The 26,949-nt window shown below is 45.6% G+C and overlaps 1 protein-coding gene across 1 annotated transcript; it reads right to left on the minus strand.

Moving 5' to 3' along the window:
- Nucleotides 1-1,634: 1,634 nt before the first annotated feature.
- CALM2 (calmodulin 2) lies at nt 1,635-23,339 on the minus strand. Its single transcript, XM_075339207.1, has 6 exons — nt 23,241-23,339; nt 10,214-10,244; nt 8,778-8,921; nt 8,594-8,700; nt 6,202-6,337; nt 1,635-2,438 (listed from the first exon to the last, which is right to left on the minus strand). The coding sequence occupies exons 1-6, from the start codon at nt 23,241-23,243 to the stop codon at nt 2,410-2,412; spliced, it is 450 nt and encodes a 149-aa protein (XP_075195322.1). The 5' UTR covers nt 23,244-23,339; the 3' UTR covers nt 1,635-2,409.
- Nucleotides 23,340-26,949: the final 3,610 nt, after the last annotated feature.

Consider the following 26,949-nt stretch of genomic DNA (forward strand, 5'->3'; position numbering starts at 1 on the left):
CGGAAACGCCTTACCCGGGGCAAACGGAAACGCCTTACCCGGGGCAAACGGAAACGCCTTACCCGGGGCAAACGGAAACGCCTTACCCGGGGCAAACGGGTTTGATGAGCATCACTGGTCTTTGTCTGGCACCTGTTTTCCTTCCATCACTGTCCTTCCCTGTTCTGTGAGGACACATACAGATGCCTCCATTGTGCACTTCTCTACCCTGTTGAGGGCAGATCAAAGTATTGTAGTGTGCATGCATGGGTGAGTGGTCTGACCTTTCCATGTACATTCGCATTATTCTGCCCTCAGCAGGACAAATCAAAGTGCACAGGAGCACAATGGCAGACTAGATTTAGGATGTATCATCCAAATGGAGCAGAGGCTGGTGATTAAGAGGTGCTGGACTGACTACAGACACCTATTGTGTACTACTGCCCCACAGGTGAGTAATAAGCTCTAGAACACACGCTCACTGGTGGTGGCTGCAGCTTATAGGTGAAAAAGCTTTAAGAGGTTCCCTTTAAACACTATCAGGGGTCCCCCCCCCCCTTGGATTAATGTGCCTGACCGGTGCTTCTCTTACTTTCATTTCTCCCTCACTAGACTTTCAGGAAATCCCCTCTCCAGGTGGTCTCCTGGCTCTAGCTGCTGTGTGAAACCTGATACCACAGTTGGTCTGCAGCGCTTCAGGAGGGCAGATGTACCTGTGCTGGCTTCTCAGGCTCATTGTTCCTGAGCACACCACACTTTATAAGGTTGCTCTTGGCTCTGCAAAGGTGTTTGAGGAAACTTCAGGATCTAACTCTGAATAATTGTGTGTAATATTATTTTAGGTGCCTTGAAATGGTTTTGCCAAATTCTCTTTTTAATAACTGTTGTGTTAGAACTGGGGGCTATTTGGTGGGAGTTTTGAAGTGTGTGTATTTCAAGAGTTATTACGTTTATGTAAAGTAAAAGTGTTTGTTTTGCACCTGATAATGTGTAGTCTTATTGGATCCCTATGAAGGTCTCTGATCACTTTTAGATCACTGAAACTGCAAAAATTAGATAGGCACATTATTCCCAAACTCATTAAAGATAGTTCCCACCAGAGGGGTAATATTGCACAGGTGATGATTCCAACACCCATGCAATGCTAAGGAAATCCTTAAAACCTGCACTGTTGGTGGCCCTTAAGGACTGGAGCTGAGGACCCCTGCACTAGATGCTTGTGATTATGCAGTGTTAAACTGACAATTGATAAGTGTAAAACGGATTAGGTGAAATAATCTTTACAATGAGTTCTTGGAGCTGCGTTGTCTGGTGTCACAGGACCCACGGCAGCCCATATTGCACTGATCTGTTGGTATCAATTTTGCTTTGGTCTGTATGTAGACACTACATTGTACAGTAGTGTTGCAACCCCACCATAGTTCACAAGATATTCCTTGTAGTTCCTAAAACATGCTCATTTTAGGTGATTTTGCTTACTGTATTGAGGAAAACAGAAGCAACCAGATGCACTCTACATGTGGCCATCCAACACCAGAAGTTCGGGCTTAAATTTGCAAATTTTCCAGCAACAGTTAAGTGAATCACTGATTAGGATTTCCCTTACCAAATATTACACTCAAAACACAATTAGACAGACAAGACAGCCACAAAGATTGACTTTTTTGTTTTTATTGGAAAACAAATATACAACTTGGAATGGATTTGAGGCAAATTGTGCCATAAGCAGGTTCTTCTGAAAAGTGGCTAAACCAAAGTAAACCTTTATCTGGTGAAGGAGCTTCTAACTCACTGCTGGGTAATGCTATGCAGACCCCTCACATCAGTGTAATTCAAAGAAAAATAAAGAAAAAAAAATTGTAGTAGTAAGCATGGTGAAAATGTTCCAGGTCTGGAGCAAACAATACAGTAGGAAAGGCAGGAAGGGTGGAAGGAGAAAACAAGACATTATCTGGATATACCAGGTTTGCATTAGTGCAACATAAGTTCAATATTGTTAACTATCTGTAGTTTAGAGTTGTTTACTCCACATTCCAACAAGCAGACAAGTTACTTGAAGAAATCCAACTTGAGAGGGGAAGGAAAGAACAAAAGTTTTTTTTTTTAATTTTTAAAACTGAAGAGCCTGGATGTTCCCGTGTGACTAAATTCATCAAGGTCTTCCATGTGCACAAAGGGCTTTGATAAAATCCAGAGTAAGCCACATGCAGCATTTGTTACTTGATCAACTCTTTTCATGGAAACCAAAAGAATAAAAAGTTTTAAGAAAAGAAGACAGTGACAGGAATATGGGAAACATGAATGGAATTCTAAATTACTATACATGCATTTTCTGACAGTAAGGGGGAAAACATTTTACAGATAAGTTACAAACAAAGAAAGGCAAATAAACATCTTTGTACAAGAAATTTAACACATTCTGTACAATCTTCACTTTGCTGTCATCATTTGTACAAACTCTGCAAGAGAAAGAACAGGAGAAAGTGCGACCATGAGTAAAATAAACAAGTAAACCAATATTCATGCAAAAATAAGCCAAACCCTTAAAGGGCTTCATGCCAGATCATGACAAGCTACTTCAGAGCAGTCTATGGGAGGGCACTGTTTGTCACAATGGACCATGCATTGCCAACTCTAGGATATCAGGTAGCAGAACCATACAGCAGTTATACCACTAAGTAAACTGGGGGACATTAGTCTACAGAAGATTAAGGCTATGTGCCCATGGGACTCTGTACTCGTGGATTTTGCTGCAGAAAACCTGCGGATTTCTTTATTTTCTAGATACATCTGCAGGTTTTAGCAAGTACAGACACTCCCTATGTTATCCTATGGGACATTGGGTGTGCGGTGTCCATGCTGCGGTATGTGCGGCTGTGGAATATACTGCGGATGTCCTGCAGTTGCACGTAACTATTCCTGCAGAAATACTGCCTCTCCACCATGGAGATAGAAGCCGGGACTTGCACAGGTAGGTAAGTCGCATGAATGTCTGCAGGGTTACCGCAGATATTTTGCTGAAATACTGCAACAATGGATAGCTGCAGATTCCAGGGAGCAGCTGCAGGAAACCTGTGGATATATGCGTTGGCACAGCCTTACTCTTAAAGGGAACCTGTCAGGTCCAATATGCAGTGAGAACCATGAGCAGTTCTGGTGTATATTACTAATCCCTGCCCAACTGTCCCTGTATACACTAGAATAGATAGAGATCTTTAGAAAAAAGTAATTCTAAAGATATTTTGTCATATGCTAATAATTGCAGGGACTAGTTGTAGGTGTCATTTCCCCTGACTAGTCCACCCTCTTAGCAATTTAGTACAACCACAGGGGCGTGCCAACATGCTATTCAATGCAGTGTCACCAGCAGTGATGTGCATACCTGTGTCTGCAGTGAATCCCGGGCACTTCCAGTCATGCGCACAATGAAGCCGGGTGTATGCGTCCTGGCTTCAGACAGGTCTAGTGCACATGACTCGAAGGGCGGGGCATTCAGCTTCAGCGCTGCATTGAATAGCATGTTAGTACACCCAGGTGCTGAGAGTGAACTAGTCAGGGGAAGTAAAGCCCCTTGGGACTAGTCCCTGCACTCATTAGCATATTAAAGAATCTTTAGAAGCCTTTTAGGGTACCTTCACACTTAGCGATGCAGCAGCGATCCGACCAGCGATCTGACCTGGTCAGGATCGCTGCTGCATCGCTACATGGTCGCTGGTGAGCTGTCAAACAGGCAGATCTCACCAGCGACCAGTGAACAGCCCCCAGCCAGCAGCGACGTGCAAGCGACGCTGCGCTTGCACGGAGCTGCCGTCTGGAAGCTGCGGAGACTGGTAACTAAGGTAAACATCGGGTATGGTTACCCGATGTTTACATTAGTTACCAGCGCACAGCTGTGTGTGCAGGGAGCAGGGAGCCGCGCACACTGAGCGCTGGCTCCTTGCTCTCCTAGCTGCTGTACACATCGGGTTAATTAACCCGATGTGTACAGCAGCTACATGTGCAGAGAGCCGGAGCCGGCAGCACAGGCAGCGTGAGAGCTGCAGAGGCTCGTAACTAAGGTAAATATCGGGTAACCACCTTGGTTACCCGATGTTTATCTTGGATACAGCTTACCTCAGCTGTCAGATGCCGGCTCCTGCTCGCTTCATTTGTCGCTCTCTCGCTGTCACACACAGCGATCTGTGTGTCACAGCGGGAGAGCGGCTTTGAAGAAAACGAACCAGGGCTGTGTGTAACGAGCAGCGATCTCGCAGCAGGGGCCAGATCGCTGCTCATTGTCACACACAGCGAGATCGCTAATGAGGTCACTGCTGCGTCACAAAAAGCGTGACTCAGCAGCGATCTCGGCAGCGAGCTCGCTGTGTGTGAAGCACCCCTTAGAAAAGAGCTTTATCTACCAGATACAGGGACGGTTAGGCAGGGATTAGCAATATGCATCCAGAACTGCTAGTCCTGGGTGCATAAAACACCTGACATGTTCCCTTTAATGCCTTATTTTATAATCAGTAATGAATAGTTTGATTGTTTTTAGACAGATTAAATCCTGTTGCTATGGAAACAAACTGCCAAGGTTGTCATTGAAATTGTGACCATGTTAGGGTACCTTCACACTTAGCGATGCAGCAGCGATCCGACCAGCGATCTGACCTGGTCAGGATCGCTGCTGCATCGCTACATGGTCGCTGGTGAGCTGTCAAACAGGCAGATCTCACCAGCGACCAGTGACCAGCCCCCAGCGACGTGCAAGCGACGCTGCGCTTGCACGGAGCTGCGGAGACTGGTAACTAAGGTAAACATCGGGTATGGTTACCCGATGTTTACATTAGTTACCAGCGCACAGCTGTGTGTGCAGGGAGCAGGGAGCCGCGCACACTGAGCGCTGGCTCCTTGCTCTCCTACCATAGCTACAGTACACATCGGGTTAATTAACCCGATGTGTAATGCAGCTACATGTGCAGAGAGCAGGGAGCCGCGCACACTGCTTAGCGCTGGCTCCTTGCTCTCCTAGCTGCTGTACACATCGGGTTAATTAACCCGATGTGTACAGCAGCTACATGTGCAGAGAGCCGGAGCCGGCAGCACAGGCAGCGTGAGAGCTGCAGATGCTGGTAACTAAGGTAAATATCGGGTAACCATCTTGGTTACCCGATGTTTATCTTGGATACAGCTTACCTCAGCTGTCAGACGCCGGCTCCTGCTCCCTGCTCGCTTCATTTGTCGCTCTCTTGCTGTCACACACAGCGATCTGTGTGTCACAGCAGGAGAGCGGCTTTGAAGAAAACGAACCAGGGCTGTGTGTAACGAGCAGCGATCTCGCAGCAGGGGCCAGATCGCTGCTCAGTGTCACACACAGCGAGATCGCTAATGAGGTCACTGCTGCGTCACAAAAAGCGTGACTCAGCAGCGATCTCGGCAGCGAGCTCGCTGTGTGTGAAGCACCCCTTAGACAAAAGCTAGATCTGCTGCACAAATTGCAAGAGCCCTTTGCAGGATAAGGATCCTGCTCACAAGTCCTATATCACAGCCAGCGCCAGTGACCTGCTGCTACAGGCTCTTTGTTATTTTTGACTCATGTCACTGAAAGGATGGAAGTTTACAACAAACGAGATGGTAATTGAAGCTGTGAAGTTGGTAACAATAGGATAGTTTTTTTTTTTTTGGAAGGATTAGAATTACTTTCATGCATTAAATGTATAGGAGGTGAAATGTCATCACATTGAATAGTATCACTTTGAAAAAAAAAAAAAAAAAGAGGGGGACAAAAAAAAAAAAAAAATAAAAAAAAAGTTTAAGGCTACTATAATACCCCCCTTTGTACATCATGAACAGACCACCATGGCAGTTGTTGCTGGGCATAGTACAATAGCAGATTTAGGATTGCCCGTTTTCAGACCCCACAAGTGAGCAGCTGTACAGGCCTCAGGTGAAACTGGCGCATAGTAAATATTTCTGCCAGAAATATTTACTATGTGACCACTCCATTCAATAAAAGCTGTTAACCCTAGAACGCATACCCGGGGCCTTGCAGGCGGCCTGCAAGGTTACTTGTTTTCTATGGTAGATTTCTATGGTTGTGCGTTCTAGGGTTAATAGGGAGCAAACAGGTAGCTATTGTTATGCCAGAGAAAGCCTTAAAGGCTAGTTTATTTAGAAGAAAAAAACCCACCCCACTTCTGTGTCTGCAGAAGAGAATCAGCCCAGGTATATTAGGCTGGAACCCACCTTCATAATTTACTTGACCGTCCCCATCGATATCTGCTTCCCTGATCATTTCGTCGACCTCTTCGTCCGTTAACTTCTCACCCAGATTTGTCATCACGTGACGGAGTTCAGCAGCGCTAATGTAGCCGTTTCCATCCTGTGGAGGTAAGGACACAGATGATCAGTGCTGAGGTCACAACCGCATGTAGCTATACTAGTCAGGGACCAGATCACGATGTGTGATGTCTCTCCTCCCACTATATAAACATGATGATTGCAGGTTAACCTGTTTATGCAGAAAGTTACAGCACAGCCTGTGCCAGAAGAAACCACTATTGTTTACAGTGGCAGGCTACAATGAAAATTTACATTAAAGAGCAATAGCCCAGGCCATATAAACCACCAGTCTGGTTGAGTGGATTTGCAACCACACCTTGATTTGAGAGTAGACTTATTCTTCGTTTTACTGTTGGAAGCACCTGTCTACATTGTGATTTTGCTGTATGGAAAGTAAATGCTGTGTGATGTGTCAATCCAGGCCAGCAGAACAAACACTATGCAAATCTGCACTGCAAGGCCAGGGAGTTTCCTAGGAGCCAACCAGTGACTACAGTGGAAAGCAAGACTGCAACACAACCATAGATTGGAAGTCAGAGGACCCTCGCTATGCAAGAGGGAAAAGGCAATGTCACAAGGAACTGTCCCTGAATCTTAATCTATAGGAATATTTATTGGCTTTCCATGGAGCTTAGCATGTTTTACATGATGCACGAAGGCCACATGCTGGGGCTATCAGTGACTGGTCAGACCAAAGAAGCCATTCAGCATTAGCGTACAGTCACACTTTAGCGACGCTCCAGCGCTCCGACCTGGTCAGGATCGCTTGTGCGTCGCTACATGGTCGCTGGTGAGCCATCAGGCAGATCTCACCAGCGGCCAGCCCCCAGCGACGCGTGGAAGCAATGCTGCGCTTGGTAACTAAGGTAAATATCGGGTAACCAAGCGCTTGGTTACCCGATATTTACCTTGGTTACCAGCGCACACCACTTAGCGCTGGCTCCCAGCACTCCTAGCTACAGTACACATCAGGTTAATAAGCAAACCGCTTTGCTTATTTACCAGATGTGTACTCCGGCTACTTGTGCAGGGAGCCAGCACTGACAGTGGCGGACGCTAGCAACCAAGGTAAATAACCGGTAACCAAGCAAAGGTCTTAGCTTGGTTACCCGATATTTACCTTGGTTACAGCTTACCGCAGGCTTCCAGATGCCAGCTCCCTGCACATTCAGATAGTTGCTCTCGCTGTCACACAGCGATGTGTGCTTCACAGCGGGAAAGCAATGTCCAAAAAAAAATGAACCAGAGTTGTGTGTAATGAGCAGCGATCTCACAGCAGGGGCCAGATCGCTGCTCAGTGTCACACACAGCGAGATTGCTAATGAGGTCACTGGTGCGTCACAAAAACCGTGACTAAGCAGCGATCTTGCTATGTGAGAAGTACCCCTTAGTGTAAAGGTAGTGTATAGACATGAAACACGAGTCCTGCAATATAATGCTACACAGCACTGCAGACTGGTATTTACACCACCTACATGAGTCCCATGTAGATTGCTTTGGCACCAACTAGATTATGGAGTAATTTTAACGTTAACATGACTGATGTGCAACAATGGCTGTTTACATACAAACATCAGCCAAATAAAAAACCCAAACAAAAAAAACAAAAAAAAAACCTAGGCCCATCTAGTTCACCCTTCCTCCACCAATTCTACATTGTCACCAAGTCACTTATAACCAACAATGTGTGTACTGAGGAAATCATCCAGACCTTTTTTTTTTTTAAAAAAGCTGTTATAGTATCTAACAACACCACCTCTTGTGGTAGGGCATTCCACAGTCTGACTGCTCTAACTGTAAAGAATCCTTTCCTATTTAGCTGCCGGAATTGCTTTTCTTCCACTCGCCACTTGAAGTGAATGCCCCCAGGTAACCCATTATGATGCCAAGACACCATTTGATCAATAAGCAGTTTAAAGTAAAAGTTGACCATTGTTAGAAATGGTCAGGTGTAGGCAATAAAAACATGGATGCTTAATAGTACTGGGTGAGTTACAGAGTAATGGAAGTCAATTGGGACTTTAGTTTTTTTTTTTAAAACATTGTTAGTTGATTGAACAGTGGTGAGCATGTTTGCTCATCCATCACCAAGGCTTAATTTTGTGATGAAATTAGTAAGTGGTCTCTACTTCCATCATTGTTTATATGAATAATCCAGCCACCAACAAGCTATATTTCACTACTACCAGACTGCTTGGCCACAAGTGTGATTGGAAAAGGGAGAATGAAGTCTTCATCCTCATTGAGGGCTTGAAGTAGGACAACCCCTTTAATTATAGAAGGACTAATTAGATACCTTGTCAAACACACGGAATGCTTCTCTGATTTCCTCTTCACTGTCTGTGTCCTTCATTTTTCTAGCCATCATAGTCAAGAATTCAGGGAAGTCAATTGTTCCATTACCTGTTGAAATAACAAAATAAAGGATTAGACAGATTGCCAGTTACCAGTGTACAAAAACCTGCAGATTAAGAACGTACCATCGGCATCTACTTCATTGATCATGTCCTGCAGCTCTGCTTCTGTGGGGTTCTGCCCGAGCGACCTCATCACTGTGCCCAACTCCTTTGTTGTAATGGTGCCATCACCATCCTTGTCAAATAGTGAGAAAGCTTCTTTGAATTCTAGAAATAGAAAAATGATCACATAAACCTTCTGGAATGACAACTTCTACACCCGCTGTAGTCATGTACACACCTGTCACAACTAGACACGCTTTAAAGACTGAAGCTCACAGAACAGGTTTACAGGAACAAGGATGACACGTTTACAGCCAAGTGTTAAGGCTTAGGCTAGGTTCACATTTCCGTCAGTTTGTATCAGTCACAATCCACGGCTCTGGTAAACTGAATCAATTTGGCGGATTCTGTTTTCCATAGACTTGTATGAGTGGCGGATTGCGACTGATGACCTTGCGTTGCATCCGCTGCGTAGCACATCAGTCGTCTTTGGACAGACCGCTGGGCGGAAGCAACGCAGAATGTAATTTTTTTTAGGTCGTCAAAATTAATGCACCGCGCAGGAATCGTCACAATCCAGGAATCCGTTGCAATCCATCAAGCTTGTAATGATGTCTATAGTGCTGGATTCCGTCGTAATCTGTCTTACGACGGAATCCAGCGCTGGATTCAGTCATGCTCTACTGAGCATGCCCAGCATGTTTGGCACACCCACTGGGCTGTCCCAAAACAAAAAAAAAAAAAGATCACGACGGATCCGTCAAAGCGGATGAGACGGATCAGTTTTTTCACAGGATTCCTGTGACCGGAATAATGTGAAAAAAACCATCCGTTGCGTCAGTTGCCATCTGAAGGACGGATCTGTCGCAGACGGATTTAATACTGAAATGTGAACCTAGCCTTAGGTGTCGCTCACATCAGCGGTATTTTGCCGGAAAGCAGGATCTGGCACAAATGAGTTTCAGCTCCATTCATTTACCATGGAATGGCAGCAAGGTGCGGTCATGTGCATCACACGGGACTGCATCTTGCCGAAATTCCATAGGAAATGGAGATGGAACGCATGTGCCAGATCCAGCAAAATACTACTGATGTGAGCACAGCCTTGGTCCTAGGCTTTCTGCAAAAACCTACGCATCAGGCAACTGCCTTGCATGGGGTGGTATTCTGTTATTCAGGGCAGCAGTGGCTCAGTGGTTAGCACTGTTGCTTTGCAGCACTGGAGTCCTGGGTTCAAATCCTACAAAGGACAACATCTCCAAGGAGTTTGGAAGGAAACCAGATAAAACTCATACCGATTGGGACCTTAGATTGTGGGTCCCAATGGGGACAGTGTTTCTGATGCTTGTAAAGTGCTGTGGAATTAATGGTGCACCTTGTAGTATGAACTCTAACAGGAAGAGTCAGTAACAGTATATACTGTTAATTAAGTGCAATTTAGCATTTGACAAACTTACCAGCGATCTGCTCTTCTGTCAGTTGGTCAGCCTGAAATTAAAGAACACATTAAGATTACAAACTGAATATCAAATCTCAGAGAACACTATGTTGAGAGAAAAGTTGTGATCACCAAGAGTAAGAGGAAGCAGCAAAACTATGGTATAAAGAGTCTGAATGCTGATGGGGCAGATTTGAGCGGGGAAGTGGGGGGGGGGGGTGAATTTAGGAGAGGACAATTCGTCCAATAGCCATGTAGTCTAGATGCACCTGAACCAGCAAGATTGCCATGGCAAGGCTGCATAGACTGACATATGGGAATACACAGATCTGTAGAGTCATGGCATCTGTGTTCCCTTCAAGATAAGATTAAAAACCCACACATTTCACAGCATCATACAGAAGATCTGTGTCCAACCGAACTAAGGCAACCTGCCATGTTGAAAAGGACATCAATATCTGATCTGCAGGCAGAATGAACTGAGACCCCAATTTGCACAGGTTTAGTGGTTGGTCCTAGAGTGACTGATCCATCTGCATGTAGGTACAGAATAGGTCTTGTGAACACAAACATGGATATCAAATCGTGGTACTACCACAAAAAAAACAAAACAAAACCATTAGTCCAGTGGGCAGTCCCATGCAGCGATTTCCCTGTGACCGTTCATGCAGACTGAGCCGTCACAGTAGGCCCACCCACTGGACTGGCATATCACTGAATGAGATAAACTTACGCAAAACTAAAAATATATATTTATATATATTCATGCATCCTACAAATAAGTCAGGTAACTCTTTACACTGCATTAACCAGTTTCATTTTAAGAAAATAATCCTTTATTATGAGCAGCAATTGTCACCAGTGGATCATGGAAGTGAACAAGCAAATAACAGCAGATGAGGGATTGGCATGGAAAGCCCAGAAACAAGACAATGGTCACAACAATCTCCAAGTAATCCAAAGTGAACCGAGACATCACATCAATGGCTCTAACCTTGGATGCTCCCGTTTCATGAAGCCAATGGGCAGGCTGCAATACTGGGCTTGTCATTGGGAACAGCACCTAACCAAGATGTCACTGCAATAAGACAGGCCACCAGGTGCCATCTGCATTTTCCACCAGACATCCAGGCCTCTGCCCCAGATTTACAGCCGTTGCCTGTTCTCATCAGGTCTGTACACAAAGTGCTGTCATGAGGTTTGTCACCAATGTGGACCTCACAGGAGCCGGCTGCCACAAAAAGCTGTGATCAGGATTTCCACAGGTCACATTAAGAGGGTGACAATGGGATTGAGCAGACTTGTTTTACACCCCTATGATTAAGGTTGGACAACAAAAATGTACAAGCTTTTATAGAGGCACACTTCTAAGATTTTGTATCTTTGGGACTGACCATGTGCTAGTCACATTCTTCAGTCATGGACTATAATCCATTCCTAGCATGATTTGCAATCATGTTAAAGGGAATCTGTCAGGTTTTTGCCACTTCATCTGCAAACAGCATAATGTAGACAGAGGCTCTGATTCCAATGTGTCACTTACTGGGCTGCATTGTGTGGTAAAAATATATAAAAATAAGAATCACTGTTTAATCAGCAATAAATCATTAGAGGACTACTTTGCATGCTGCCATGTAGTCAAAAAGTCATGAGCTCTGTAGAACTCAGCCCTCAAGACCGATTTGCAGCTTTGTGTGCACCACGTATGGGCAGAAAGCTGCCAGTCAGTGGTGTGGGCAGGGTTAGAGCACTACATTCAAATATCTGCAGCAGAAAAGTGATCAAAATTACAGCAAGCAGCCCAGTAAGTGATACATCACTGGTATCAGGGTCTGTCATCACATCATGCTGCTCTCAGATGTACTAACAAAATTCCCTTTAAAAGTTGTTCTTTACTAGGACATGTTCCAGTTATAAGTTTACCCCAGATAAAAAAAAAAAAAAAAAAAAACCACCTCTACTCCACTCCCATAGTTGCACCCTTCCAGCTGTGTTGTGGCTAGTGGTGCTGGGGTCTCAAGCCCTGCATCTGATCAGCACTGGCTCTAGTCTCCCTTCAGGTCAAACAAGCATTCTAGAGGAACTGTGCACAGCCAAAGCGCTCGCTTCCTGGTGATTAACTAGTTTGGTCTGCAGGTGGAAGACAGAAGCTGGCACTGATTGGACACAGGGTTGGCGTGATGTCAGTGTCATGTGAGCCCAGCACCGCTAGCCACAGCACAGCTGGAAGGGCATTGTTGGGGCGCTCACATATCCAGCTTTTTGCCGGTTCCGGTGCACACCAGTACAGTGGCAGCGCGACAAGCTCTGGTCACATGCTGTCATGTGACCCGGAAGTTACAGCGCTGCCACTACTGTATACACTGTACTGGTGTGCACCGGAACCGGCGAAAAGCCGGATGTGTGAAAGCTCCCTTACAGGAGGAGAGTATAGAATTATTTTACCTGGGGAATAATGTGGAATCAGAAAAGCGTTCTAGTAGTGGACAACCCCTTTAAAAGGGAATGTCATTTAAAGCACCACTTCAGCATTTGTTTTTCTTTACATTAGTGGCACCATTTGGTGCCTGTAATAAAGTTTCTGCATTTAGTCTTATACTTGCCATCAAGTTAACTAGGAGATCTAAACTCAATGCAAGTCTATGAGAGCCAGATCACAGTTGAGATGGTCATAGAGCGCCTGTGACTGTCCCCTCTGATTTCTAGTTAGTCAGGCGTTGCGATCATAGGAAGGCAGATTAGAACCAGGGAGGCAGCAGGAATGTCAGGGAAATCTGAAGAGGGCACAGCACCGCTCAAGCACTGGAGGGAAAATTAAACCAACTGGAGTAGCGCTTTTCATGCTGCCCAGTTCAGGCCACAAGATTGCAGCGATTATATACACTGACACCAGAGGGTTTCAGAGAACTATACTCTGGATGCCAAGATGTAGCTGAGGGTGACTGTCCGATTACTCAGGCCCAGCCAGAGGTGATTGACAGGTCTGTTCAGTTATTAGAGGCTTCAGCCATCTACACAGGTTAGAAAACAGCTTAAGTCGCAAACTTTGTGAAAAGTTGTCACTGCTATTTTTCCTGCTACAAACTAATGGAAAGGAACATCAACGACTAATCCAATTGACCCCCACCCCCCTCCCCTCAATGTTACAGTTCAGGGAGAATTTGTCCAGACTGAACCATGTGGATTTCCAAGCTACATCAAGTGTAAGCCATTTAAAGGCCAGCATGCCGACACCGACTGAAGCCAGGATTTCATAGCATGCCCCACCTGAGACATGTCTACCATTACTGGACTCCCAAATATATGAACACCAGACCAGCACTCCGGGAGTAATGGTCTTATGTTCATATATTTGGGTGTGCCATCCCTTCACTGAGCACCTGCAATTTTGAGTGCCACCTGGATATCACTTCTCATTACTACATAAAAAAAATTGTTTAAAAGAACTGAGAGTCCTCAGTGGTTGAGAACCACTGAGGACTCAGTTCTTTTAAACAATTTTTTTTATCTCCACTGGCTAACACGGTACAAAGATATACATTACTACATAGACTCCCAAATAGGCATTTAGCAGTTGTGTTCACCTTTTAAGTGCACAATTGCCATTTAAAAGGGAAAATGTCACCAGTTTTTTGCCCTATAAGCTGCAGCCACCACCAGTGAGCTCTTATATACAGCATGTTAGAATGCTGTATATAAGAGCCCATGCTGCCTTAAAGAACAAACTTTATAATACCTAAACCGGTCGCTGCAGTGGATGTGGCTCAAAAGGGCGTCTTAGTCCTTTCGGCCATCTTTGTCCTCCTGAAGCCTGTGTGCATGATGCGTCTATGTCATACAATCGGTCCTGTGCATGCGCACTACAATACTTTGATCTGCCCTGCTCAGTGCAGATTAAAGTGCACCTGCTCGGGACCTGGATGCCGGCAAGTGTGTATGACGGACGAGTCATGCACCGCGGCTTTAGAAGATGGAGGACAAAGCTGGCCAAAAGAGATGCCGCATCAGAGGACGAAGATGCCAATTTGATCCACATCCACTGGTTTGAGTATTATAAAGTGGGTTTGTTTGGTTTTTTTTTATGTTCTACACAGTGGTCTGGGCTCTTATATACAGCATTCTACCATGCTGTATACAAGAGCACGATGGCAGCTTAGGCTGCTTTCACACATCCGATTTTAGCAGAGCCAGCCAATCGGGCTCTAAAACCTATGCAACGGATGTGGCGACAAAAACGCATCCTTTGCATAAGTGTTTACATGCGGCCCAGTCCAGTTTTTGCCGCTTGCGGCAGGCTGAGCATGCGCAGTGGAAAAACTGCATGCGGCAGCCAGATGCAGCGTTTGCTGCAGGATGCCGCATCCATAGGCATGCATTGCAAATCGCACCGCATCGGCTGGATGCGGCACGATGCGTTTTTTTTGCTGGACAAAAAAAAACGTGCCAGGCAAAGTTTTATCTGGCCGCCGCATCAGCTAAAACTGCTGCATGCGTCAAAAACCGGACGGAACGCAAGCCCATGTGGCACAATACGGCACTAATGTAAGTCTATGCAAAAAACGCAACCGGCGGCAAAAACTGGTTGCGGTTTTTCTGCAAGGCGCCGGATTGTGCAGCACAGGAAAAACCGGATGTGTGAAAGCAGCCTTAGGCTATGTGCCCACGCTGCGGAAAATGCGCGGATTTCTTGCGGAAAAGCCGCAGATTTTCCAGAAATCTGCAGCACAGCTACTCCCCAGCCATTTCTATGGCATTTGGGAAATGCTGTGCCCACGCTGCTGATTTTTCCGCAGTGGAAATGGTGCGGATTTTAGTGCGGAAAAATCTGCAGCATGTTAATTATTGTTGTGGATTTTCGTGCGGATTTTGCCTATTCAGTAAAAAAAACCCCCACAAAACACACGCAAAATCTGCAACAAAATCAAAAACATAGCCTTATAGGGCAGCAAACTGGTAACAAGTTCCCTTTAAGTATCCTGAGGTGCATTTTTTTTTTTTTTTTTTTTTTTTTAAGACTGCACAAATGCCACATGTCAGTTTCTGTAAATGATTCAAGGGTTTGCCATGACATCAGCTTGACAAGCTTTGCCCATGTAGACAGTCATTGGCTGCAGCGCCATCTGGTTATGTTTTAAATGTTATCAAAATATTGCAAAACTAACAGTTTATTTTGTGAGTAAATAGTACAAGTGAAAATAAATCAGAAAGTTTCCTTGTCTGCCAGAACTAATAAATGTATCAGAATACTAAATTGATGTGAACTGTACTCAGTGAAGTCTTCCCAACTGAGATAGAATCTCATCAGCACCAACTGCCATTTCCCCATGATGGGAGGAGCTAGAGCTCTGCCCCGCCTCCACATAGATGAGAGCTGCTAGTGACACATTCCCATTACTGAGACATTCTACACTGAATACAGATTTATGGCAGAGAAATAAGCAGATTTCTCTGATAAGATATAATAGTTGCTTAGTTCCATGTGTACAATTCATGAAAAATTGACAGTTAACATCATAAAGGAAAATGTTCCTAGCACACCTGAAAATACCAGTACCAAGACAAGCTCCACCAGCTGTAGAGATTACAATCAACTATGCCACAACATGTCAAGCTGCCATCAAACTGGCAAGAAGTGAGAAGATGAGAACACGTTACCCTCGGGCATTACTACAAACCATCAATGAGATGACACCTGGCACAGGACAAGTAACACCCAACATATCCTGTACAGGCCTTGAAAGGGTGGCAGATAACATCCGAATACCAAACCCATGCGTCATGCTCCACTGCCTGAGAACCGGCACTAGACAGCGTGCTCGTGTTTTTTTTGTAAAGACTTCTTATTCAGGCTACCATCTGGACTTTTAGAAGCACCAGCTACTACAACCCCAATCATCTTCACTAGCCCCTTCATGACAATATAAAGTTAATTGTGGTGATCTACCAGGTCCAAGTCCCATCCAAAATATGTAGGAAGACTTTACAGTAATGTTAGAGTCAGAATTCCCTACACTATATTACTGCAACAAGAAGCTGAAGATTACAGCCTTATGGAGAAGACAAGGTCTCTGGCAACAGCATGTGCCAGCTATCCTTACCATTCAATTATACTTGCCTAGCTGCCACATGACACTAAGTATTAGACAATTTAAAGTCTCCAGTTACAAATACTTTGCCCGGATTTATCACAGTCTTTATGCCTGTATCTAGTTTTGCACCCAATTACTCCATTTCTGCCATCTTTGAGGTTTTATAGGACTCACCTTTTTCTGCTTTGTGGGCGGAGTTAAGGGATTTCAGGTGTTTCCACCCATCTCACCAATTGATACTTTAAAGGGAACCTGTCAGGTCAAAAAAGCATTATAACCTACAAGCAGAAGCCTGTGTGAGCTAGTAACCCCTTCCTACCCATCCCTGTGGTGTAATATTAAAGTAACATTACTTACATATTCCCTATGTAAATGTGCATGTCTAACCCCATAGGTGTTTGAATGTTTTTCATGGTATCTTGCCCCTGTGGGCGTGATACCATGGATTTACATGAGCAACGTCATGTCTGCTCCTTCAGAATCCCGCGCGTGCGCACTTACCATTCTTGCCGCCTTCTCATCCTGGTTGCTTGTTGGCTGCAGACTCGCACTGCGCATGCTCAGAAGACTCCTGTCATGCGCAGTACGCATCAGAAGCTGGCAAATAAACACCAGGATGACAAGGCTGCGGGAACGGCAAGTGCGCACGCACAGGATTCTGAAGGAGAAGACGTGAGGTCGCTCATTTAAATCCATGGTATCATGCAACAGGGGCACGATACCAAGAAAAAAAAAAAAAAAGCCTACGGGGTGATGCGACGCCCATGGGGCTAGAGCCCCTGCTCATTTACATAGGGAATAAGTAAGTAATAAGACATTTTATTACTTTCATATTACGCCACAGGGTAGGAAGGGGTTACTAGCTCACATGCTCCTGCTTGTAGGTTATGAACACTTTTTTTGACCAACAGGTTCCTTTAAAAAAAAAAAAAAGTTACAAGATTTGGCACAAAGTCCCCAGTGTAGTGTGTATACCAGTATTTTTGGCAAATTGGTCCTAAAGTTACAAAAACCGCAAGAAATGGGGAAAGGAATAACTTAATTTGCCAGAATGTGGTGCCAAAGACTAGCAACTAAGATGACAGCAATTAAAAATGAATCCAGGTCAGTTGTGAAATCTGTAAACTACTACATTAGTTCATTAATGAAACATCGGCAGTTTGAAGCCTTAAGTATCAAGACTGACTGCAGAGGGCCTTCTTACACATCACCTGCTGCCAGTCTATTAACAGTTCACATCTAGGCCGTGCTGCCTACACTGCAAAGGAGCCGCAAGTCACAATGCCAGAGGCAAAGTCAGCACCTACATCCACAGCATTAGCTGTCCTGCTGCAAACCCGGTCACCTTATGCTGGGGATATATTATGAAGTATGCACATTCCTTACACTCATTCATTATGGTGGCACTTTAAAAAGGGAACCTCTCACCAGGTTTTCCATTGTAAGCTGCAGCCAGTAGTTTGTGTACCAGGGGTCCCCCACTCCAGTCCTCAAGGGCCACCAACAGTGCATGTTTTCAGGGTTTCCTTAGTATTGCACAGGTGATAATTTAATCACCTGCAAAGGTGAACATTCCAACACCCATGCAATGCTAAGGAAATCCTGAAAACATGCACTGTTGGTGGCCCTTTAGGACTGGAGTTGGGGGAACTCTGCTCTGTACAATGAAAAAAACAGCCCTTTATTATACTTACCTAGGGGGTGGTGAAGTCCAGTGGGAGTCACTGGTCTTGGGTCAGGCACCTCTATACTGTGCAGTCCTCCTTCCAGCCCCACGTGGATGACGTGTCCCAAGTCATCAAACATGTCTCCATTGTGCTCCTGTGCATTTTGATCTGCTGAGGGAGTGTAAAGTACTGTTGTGCATATAAGTCTTTGATCTTCCTCACTCTTGCGCATTATAGTACTTTGCTCTGCCCTCAGCAAGTGTGCATGCGCAGGAGCAGAATGGCAGGCTATGTGTGGCCGACAAGGGGCAAGTCCTCCACACAGCAGGGAAGGATAGGAGGTGCTGGACCCGAGCCAAGCAACACCCATTGGGCCTGACCAACCCCCTAGCTGACTAAAGTGTTATTACGTATTACACAGCAGCCTCGACACATACAGCATTCTAGAATGCTGTATATAAGCTTACTGGTGCTATCCACAGCTTAAAGGAAATCCTGGTGACAGCCTGGTTCCCTTTAAGAACTCTGCCTAAAGGCAGATGTCATGTATGTAGCCAAAACTTCATAGAAGCACTTAACGGGAACCTGTCACCAGATTTGGCAACTAAGCTGCAGCAACCACCACTGGGCTCTTATATACAGCATTCCAACATGCGGTATACAAGAGCTGAGCCCGCTGTGTACAACGTAAAAGCGACTTTATAATACTCACCTGAACGGTCGGTACAGTGCAGATTGTCTGTTCTCCGGGTGTGGTGCATCATCTTTCGGACATCTTTGTCCTTCTGAAGCCTGGGTGCATGACATGTCCCAAGTCAAGCACACAGGCAGGCATCTAGGTCACGCTCATGTGCACTACAACACTTTGATCTGCCCTGCTCATGGCAGATCAAAGTGCGCCTGCGCGGGACCTAAATGCCCACCTGTGTGCATGACATAGGACACGTCATGCACCCAGGCTTCAGAATGAGGACAAATATAGTCGAAAGAAGGCGCTGCACCCGGAGAACGGAGACGCCCATCTGCAACGTACTGACCGTTTACATGAGTATTATAAAGTAGTTTTTACATTCTATACAGCGGCCTGGGCTCTTATATACACACAACATTCTAACTTTCTGTATATAAGAGCCCACTGGTGGCGGCCACAACTTATAGTCACCAAATCTGCTGACAGGTTCCCAATATTTCACCAAGAAAAAGAGAACCCCAATAGTGAATTAATGTTCTGTTACTATGCAGAAAACTGCATAGCAACAGTAATTTACTGTGTTCCTTGACAGACTGACAGTATTAGCAAGGGGCCTCACTGCTAGTTTGGCTTTTTCTTTAAGGCTACAGGGTCAGTCCATTGAAGAGGACTAATCACCAGGTCTAAGGTCAGTTTAACTGCTACTTTTTCCTCCACGGCTCAAAAATTATTTAAATTTAGTTTTTGCCTATACCACCATATTGATTCTGATAGATGAACCTTTTTATTTCAAAGTAGGGGGTGTTGCTCAGAGGGTAAAGCAGAGAAGCCTAGACACTGCAATTTGAGCCGTTCCCTTGAAGAAACACCCCCCCAAAAAAAAAAAAAGTTTAGCAGAGCAGTGTTAATAAAGTAAGCAGAGACAGGCCTGGTGTTTATCCCTAACCTACTGTATCCTCACCCATCCCTTGTAGACTGAGCCCTCGTGGGCAGGGTCCTCTCCTCCTGTGCCTTGTATTGTTTATGATTATTGTACTTGTCCCTATTATGTATACCCCTTTCACATGTAAAGCGCCATGGAATTGATGGCGCTATAATAAATAATCTGGAGTCAGGTTCTCTTAATGCCAAAGATCCACCAGAAAGCCAGTTGTGGCTAGAAAATAAGCTTGTACATGGCTGTGGCTTCCATCATCTTAGCTTACATTTTGTTGAGATGTTTTCTGGACACTTGCCAGATAAGTAATGGCAAAGGCCTTTGTGTAAAAAGTCCTAATGAGGGTGGATCCTTCGCTGCACACATGCCACGTGTTACTCAAAGGCCTATACAGATGGGTGTAGTAACTTCTGGCACAGTGCTATAGTCAAACGTTATTGCAAAAGATTAAAGTAATAATTTCTATTCCATTACTAAGTCAAAAACTTCTCAAGATGACAAAACCCCACAGCCATAATGGTAATGTATAATACTGAATGCATGATCAGAGCACAGTGATACATCAGTGCCTGAAGATCCTGCAGACAACACCAAGTGCCCGGTGTCAGCCTCATTACCCCGGAGGAGAAGGCCAATTTAACAAAACTTGAATTACTGATGAATAAACAATGAATGGAGGGATGAAGTCTGGGGGATGGGTGTTCCTAGATTAACCCTTCCTGACTAATCCAGCAGTTTTAATATACAGACACCTATAAAAGAAGGAAGATCTGTGCAATTCATCAGCATATGTTGATGAGAAATGCTCTATTTATAAGCTGGCTCAGCAGCGTCCATGTCAGCCATCAGCACATTACAGGCTGCTATAAACAGCAACCCACATTCTGCCATCTAATGTGCCCAACTATGAAAGGCAATATGAATTTTCATTGCTGACAGGTGTAAACCTGATCTCAGGGCTAAAGGGGAAGAAGGAATTGTCACATTTTAGGTCAAGATGCTTCATTCTCAATATAAAGGTTGCATCATATCCTGGGCCTCACAGGACAGTCCAGATTGTGAGGGCAGTCGAACTCAGTAGTTTCCAAGCCTGGTCCAAATGAGTTGCACTTTGGATTACTTTGTGACCTGTATTGTTCCTGCACCCATTTTCCATACATGCTTTTATAGCCAGATGGGGGAAGTATCTGAAGTGCTTCATTAGTCTGACAGTAGAGGCAGTCTACTCCTTTCTCAAGTTTCTTCCTAAAATTTAAGTTTTCCAAGTAGATCATTCATGCATAACAGTACGATCCTTGCCAGAACAGGAGTCCTTTCCTTTATAGACTCCAGTCTGGAGTTACTGGATACAAAGAGGCAAATTACAGAAGAGCCACAGATACAAGTAGAATCACAATGTATCAGGCATTCTATAAACCGCTGCAAATCTCACTCTTGTTGCCATGGTGACAGCCATGTATACATCTGTATAGATCAGAGCAGCAGTTCCAGCACTCATACTATTGGCCTCATTCAGAAAATGGACACAAGCCAATAACCTGACAATATTTCAGCAAACGCACCGATCATACCCAAGTATGTATTACTACATGTCACCGGTGTGACCAGGTGAAGTTGGCACATCCTAGCCGGTCATGACCCGGCTTCATGGCATCTGAGCTCATTAGATCTCAACCGGGGGAACAAGACAATTCATGACTAATCAGTCTGGATAAAGAGTGTGCAGGAAATTGCAAACTGGGGCTCAAAGTATAACTGGAGAGATGGCAGAGAAATACGCTCCCCATAACGGGAGGCCTGGTACCATCCACCGGGAGCCCGCGTTACGTCACAAGGGAACACCGGGCGTCTCCACATTCTGCTCATATCCGTGATACGCCCTATAGGAGTGAGGACGGGAAAAGCCACAGACGAGAGTGAACCGTGTAAACAAGACTCATTAACTGTCACTGTATACCGCACTGAGGATTGGCGGCAACAAAGAAAAATGCCATTGCAGGGCGGGTCAGCACCAAAAATGGGGGGAAAAAAAAAAAAATAAGAATCTCCCTGGGGGGATATGTACAAGTCATAGAGGGCTGGACTGGAGCCCTTCCTTCCAGGAACTGCAGCACAATGCGGCTGGACCCACCCTGCTCTGGGGAGGCGACGACTACTCCTGCCAGGGGGCGACAAATCTCTGACAACTCCCTATATGGGGGAGACGCAACACCTCCTCACTGAACTCTGAGCAGTCTTATTGGGGAGGGGGTCCATTTACATGCAGGCCATAGTACACGCCAAATAAAGCAATTAATGGATGGGAGCAGTAACTGGGGAAAAAAGGCTGACAGAGGGGGGCGCTACAGAGCACGTACCCCTGCCCATGAGTGCACGACCCAGTTTCACATGGGTTATGTGCAGATTATGTAACGCCACTCCACAGCCTCTTCAGGCTACAAAGCGCCTGTCAGTCAGCGAGCGCAGGGCGTGGGAGGAGAGCTGCAGGCGGCAGACCTGGGCAAGCTGATCAGGAGCAATGAATGAACTCTACAATCTGCTCCATGTACAACATGCCAGCCCTGCAAAGACAATGCATCAGTGCCAGGGGGCTGGACAGTCTTATGTAAGAAACCCCCCACCATACTCAAGATCTGCAAACCAGCCTCATCTGACAGCTGGAAAGCAAGAGGTTCTGCAGCAGCCACAGCCCCCAAGCCAAACCAGATTAAGCTGCAAGAGGTTCTGCAGCAGCCACAGCCCCCCAAGCCAAACCAGATTAAGCTGCAAGAGGTTCTGCAGCAGCCACAGCCCCCCCAAGCCAAACCAGATTAAGCTGCAAGAGGTTCTGCAGCAGCCACAGCCCCCCCAAGCCAAACCAGATTAAGCTGCAAGAGGTTCTGCAGCAGCCACAGCCCCCCCAAGCCAAACCAGATTAAGCTGAAAGAGGTTCTGCAGCAGCCACAGCCCCCAAGCCAAACCAGATTAAGCTGCAAGAGGTTCTGCAGCAGCCACAGCCCCCCCAAGCCAAACCAGATTAAGCTGCAAGAGGTTCTGCAGCAGCCACAGCCCCCCCAAGCCAAACCAGATTAAGCTGCAAGAGGTTCTGCAGCAGCCACAGCCCCCCCAAGCCAAACCAGATTAAGCTGAAAGAGGTTCTGCAGCAGCCACAGCCCCCAAGCCAAACCAGGTTAAGCTGCAAGAGGTTCTGCAGCAGCCACAGCCCTGAAACGAAATCAGATTTAAAAAAAAAAAAAAAAAAAAAAAAAAAAAAAAAAGGCACAAGATGTTCTGCAGTATGTACCTATATGCAAGAAGCTCTGCAGCAGCCAAGCATTTTGATTGACAGGTCTACCTGCTAAACATCTGCAGCAGAGCAAATAGTACTAATAGAACCCCCCTCCCCCAACATAAAAGAGGTTCTGCAGCAGCTGTAGACTACCAGAGTCTACAAAATGAAAACAGACTAGAAACAATGTAACAGCACAGCGGGGACATGACAGAAGCCCCCAGGGTTGTCACAGCCATCACTGAAGACCCGCTCCGCAGAGATGTGTAATGCGCAGCACCATTAACCAAAAAAAGGCGCACAGAGAGACATTTTCTCCCATTGTAGAAGAAGGCACAGCCTGAAGACAGCGCAGAGCGGAGCAGCAGCAGGGCGGCCACTGGGCGTTACTCACCATTTCCAATGGATGTAATTAGCGCGCAGCTCAGCAGTCACAACCTCACCCCTCGCAGGCTCGACTCGGACTAATTTCCAACCGCCGCCAACCGCTCTTCATAAACACCTCCCTCCGCCCAAGATTCCTCCGCCAACGCGCTAATCCCGCCCCCTAATGAAGAAAGTGATGGCGCGGCTTCTCCGCACACACGAGCCGCACTCTAACCGCCCGTACGGGAGATAGAAGTATTAATGGTTGGTAGAAATCACATAATCCGCTATCGGAAGTACCGAGTGTTATACTATGGCGCCTTTATCGGTGGTAGGATTAGCGGTCCGCTCTGGGACGGGGACTGTTTTTCCAGCGCGCATGTATACTAAAGACTGAGAAGACGTGTGTGATTGGTTGGAGCTCAACGCTGATTGGTAGTTCGGTACCTGCAATGCGTCACTCGGACATGCACACTGTGGTCGCAGTGACGCATGCGCACTGAGGGATGCTGATAAACGCAGCAGCAATTGGGAGGAGACTGAAAGCAAATAGTACTAATAAACCAAGGCAACATGTACATGAAGTGTCAGAGGCGACCAAATGTAGCAGGCGACTGTAAACTGCAGCCTACGTGCCACAGGCAGGCCTGGAGGGGCCAGGACAGGTGCACTGTGTGCCAGCACCCCAAAATACGCCCTGCAATGGGGGAAATGCAGCTTTTGTGGTGTAGACAGGGCTCAAAAGTACAGAAGCCCAATAATGGTGATTGATAGATGTCTTCTGCAGCCTTCATTACACAGCAATTAAAACAATATCTGCAGAGCGGTATATATATACGTGTGTGTTTATGTGTGTGTGTGTGTATATATATATATATATATATATATATATATATATATATATATATACGCACCGGTATATACACACACATATCATCAGTAAGAAGAGCTCATATTATATATATATATATATATATACATATATATATATATATATTATATGAGCTCTTTGTACTGATGATATGTGTGTGTATATACCGGTGCGTATATATATATATATATATATATATATATATATATATATATATATATATATATATATTATGCGCAATCATAGTATAAATATCAGCATGAAGAGCACATTATATACATACATATATACTATGCCTGGAACTCGAGCGGTTATATGTGATGTGTACGGCCGGCTTGGAATACTATCCAATGCTAATTTAGTAGCCTGAACCTGCCATCTTCAGCGATTGGGCGTGCTGAAATTCAACATGTCCGATCCTTTGTTCTAAGGGGAGATAAGCAGCTTCTACAGGTGTTGGGCAGTGGCTGTCTCACCGCTCCCTAGGGAACAACAACTCATACGGGGTGAAGGCCAACTTGTGGCAGGCGCAGACCTTTTTACCCTGCTTTCCCTCAAAATAAGACCTATCCCAAAAATAAGCCTTAGTAGGATTTTGGGGGCTTTTTTGAGTATGCTCAAAATATAAGCCCTACTCCAAAAATAAGCCCTAATTGCGGTTCGATAAGGAGGGTGTCCAAGCAGCTAAAAGATAAATAAAAGACTGGGACTCTTCATAAAAATAAGACACACCAAAAAGAAAGCGGACACCTCCAAAATACAGCAGATGTCCCCAAAATACAGCAGACGTCCCCAAAAGAAAGCGGACATCCACAAAAGACACCCCTTAAAGAAAGCAGACTTCCCCAAAAGAAAGCGGACACCCCCAAAAGACAGCATATGTCCCACAAGAAAGCAGATATTCAGAAAAGACACTCCCAAAAGACAGCGGACACCCCCAAAAGACACCACTAAAATAAAGCAGACATCCCCAAAGACAGCAGACACCCCCAAAAGACAGCAGATTTCCTCAAAAGACAGCAGACATCCCCAAAAGAAAAAAAAGAGAGTGAGCGATAACTATGGCTGCTCCGTCCATGCCACATGATAGTACGCCAGCAGTTACCAGGTGGAAATAAGTTCATTTTCTCCCATTAGCCACATTTCATTGAGGCAGCCAGGCAGCATTGTGATGCTATTTACCTGCAGACTAACCCTATATATAAATAGGTGACAAGTTTGCTTTAATTAAAAGTGCTGCTGCAGGGAGAAAAATTACACTATATTCTCCCTGCAGCCACTTGGTTCCGGTCATCTGGGTGTCTCCACTGGTGCAGTGCATGATCTCAGCCAAGTAGCAGGGGGAGTGATATCAGCACAGTCTCTGGAATTGCCCTGATGGCTCGTTGTGAGCAGCTGCAGGGGGAACATTACTACATATTCTCCCTGCATATGCACTTCCAATTAGGCTGCTCCATATGTTTATAATGATATTCACCAGCAGCCTACTTCTATGGCTACAAGTAAACACCTTTTTTTTTTTTGCTGACAGGTCCCCCTTTAAGGCTAGCGCCACACATCCGTGCCTCCGGCACGTGTTTGTCATTGTTTACACGTACCGGCGGCACGGAGACATGTTCAGCAATGCTACCCTATTGTAGCAGGCACACACACGTAAAACCACACGGAACGTGTGTCCGTGTGCGTTTGTACGTGTGTGCGTTTTTCAAAGCGCTGACATGTCCGTTTTTTCACCGGCAGCACGGGTGTCACACGGCCCGCACCCGTACCACACGGGTGTAGTGTGGATGCGGTCCCGTGTGACACGCGCCGGAGAAAACACACATGTCAGTGAAAAAAAAACAAAACATTAACTCACCTTCTCCAGCCCTCCTGTCTCTGCCGCTGCTGCCTCTTGCTGCCGACCGCCGCTCATTATTCTCATTGAATATTCACTTCACTGCCTGGCAGCAGCAGCGGGGAGACGGGAGGGCTGGAGCCCGAGGATCAGCACCACGGACAGCAGCGCGGACATCAGGAAGGACCAGGTGAGTATAATAATTACCGATTCTACGTGTGCTATCGCGGATAGCACACGTAGAACACACGTGTCACGCACGTACCAGAGACACGTACTTACCTGCACGCAACACGCAGGGAAAATACGTGTCTCTCGGCACGTGCGTGAATTTCACGTGAGTGTGGCAGAAGCCTAATACAGAGAATTGAAGGGAATAAATATCCTGTCGAAGTGCTAGTCAGCTGGCCGGACAATAGCGCACCATATCCTCTCTCCTTCCCTATGGATTCCTGTGGGATTCACAACACAAATTTCATAAAAGACAATAACTCTATAAAGGGAACCTGTCAGGCTTTTTACCCCCTTAAGGTTAGCGCTAGAATAGAGGATATTCTCTGATCCGAAATAGCCGGGTCCATTGTGCAAATCACCCTCTGATCAGTGTGAGCCTCACGACTTTGAGAAAGACCACGGTCAGCATTCAAAATGCGTCTCCGGTTTTCCTTATCCCCCATGATTTTTTAACATTTGGAATGGAATAAAGTTTTTTGCTTTTCATTATCTTGGAGCAGGAACCTCTTTTTTTTTTTAAAGAATTCTTCATGCGGTTGGTCAAGACATGGTTCCTTGCATACTGGATGGTGGGACGGTGGTGGTGAGCTGACGAACTTTTTTCAAACAGTTGGCATCCACGCCATTACTGTGAACAGCTTCATTATTTTTGGAGTACTGAGTGCTCTACTATACCACTGGCCAGCTCTGCTATACCAGACTCTGTGACAAACCAAGCTTTACTATACCACTGGCCAGCTCTGCTATACCGGACTCTGTGACAAACCAAGCTTTACTATACCACTGGCCAGCTCT

This window comes from Anomaloglossus baeobatrachus, chromosome 3 (genome assembly GCF_048569485.1).
Source record: "Anomaloglossus baeobatrachus isolate aAnoBae1 chromosome 3, aAnoBae1.hap1, whole genome shotgun sequence".
Taxonomy (NCBI): Eukaryota; Metazoa; Chordata; class Amphibia; order Anura; family Aromobatidae; genus Anomaloglossus; species Anomaloglossus baeobatrachus.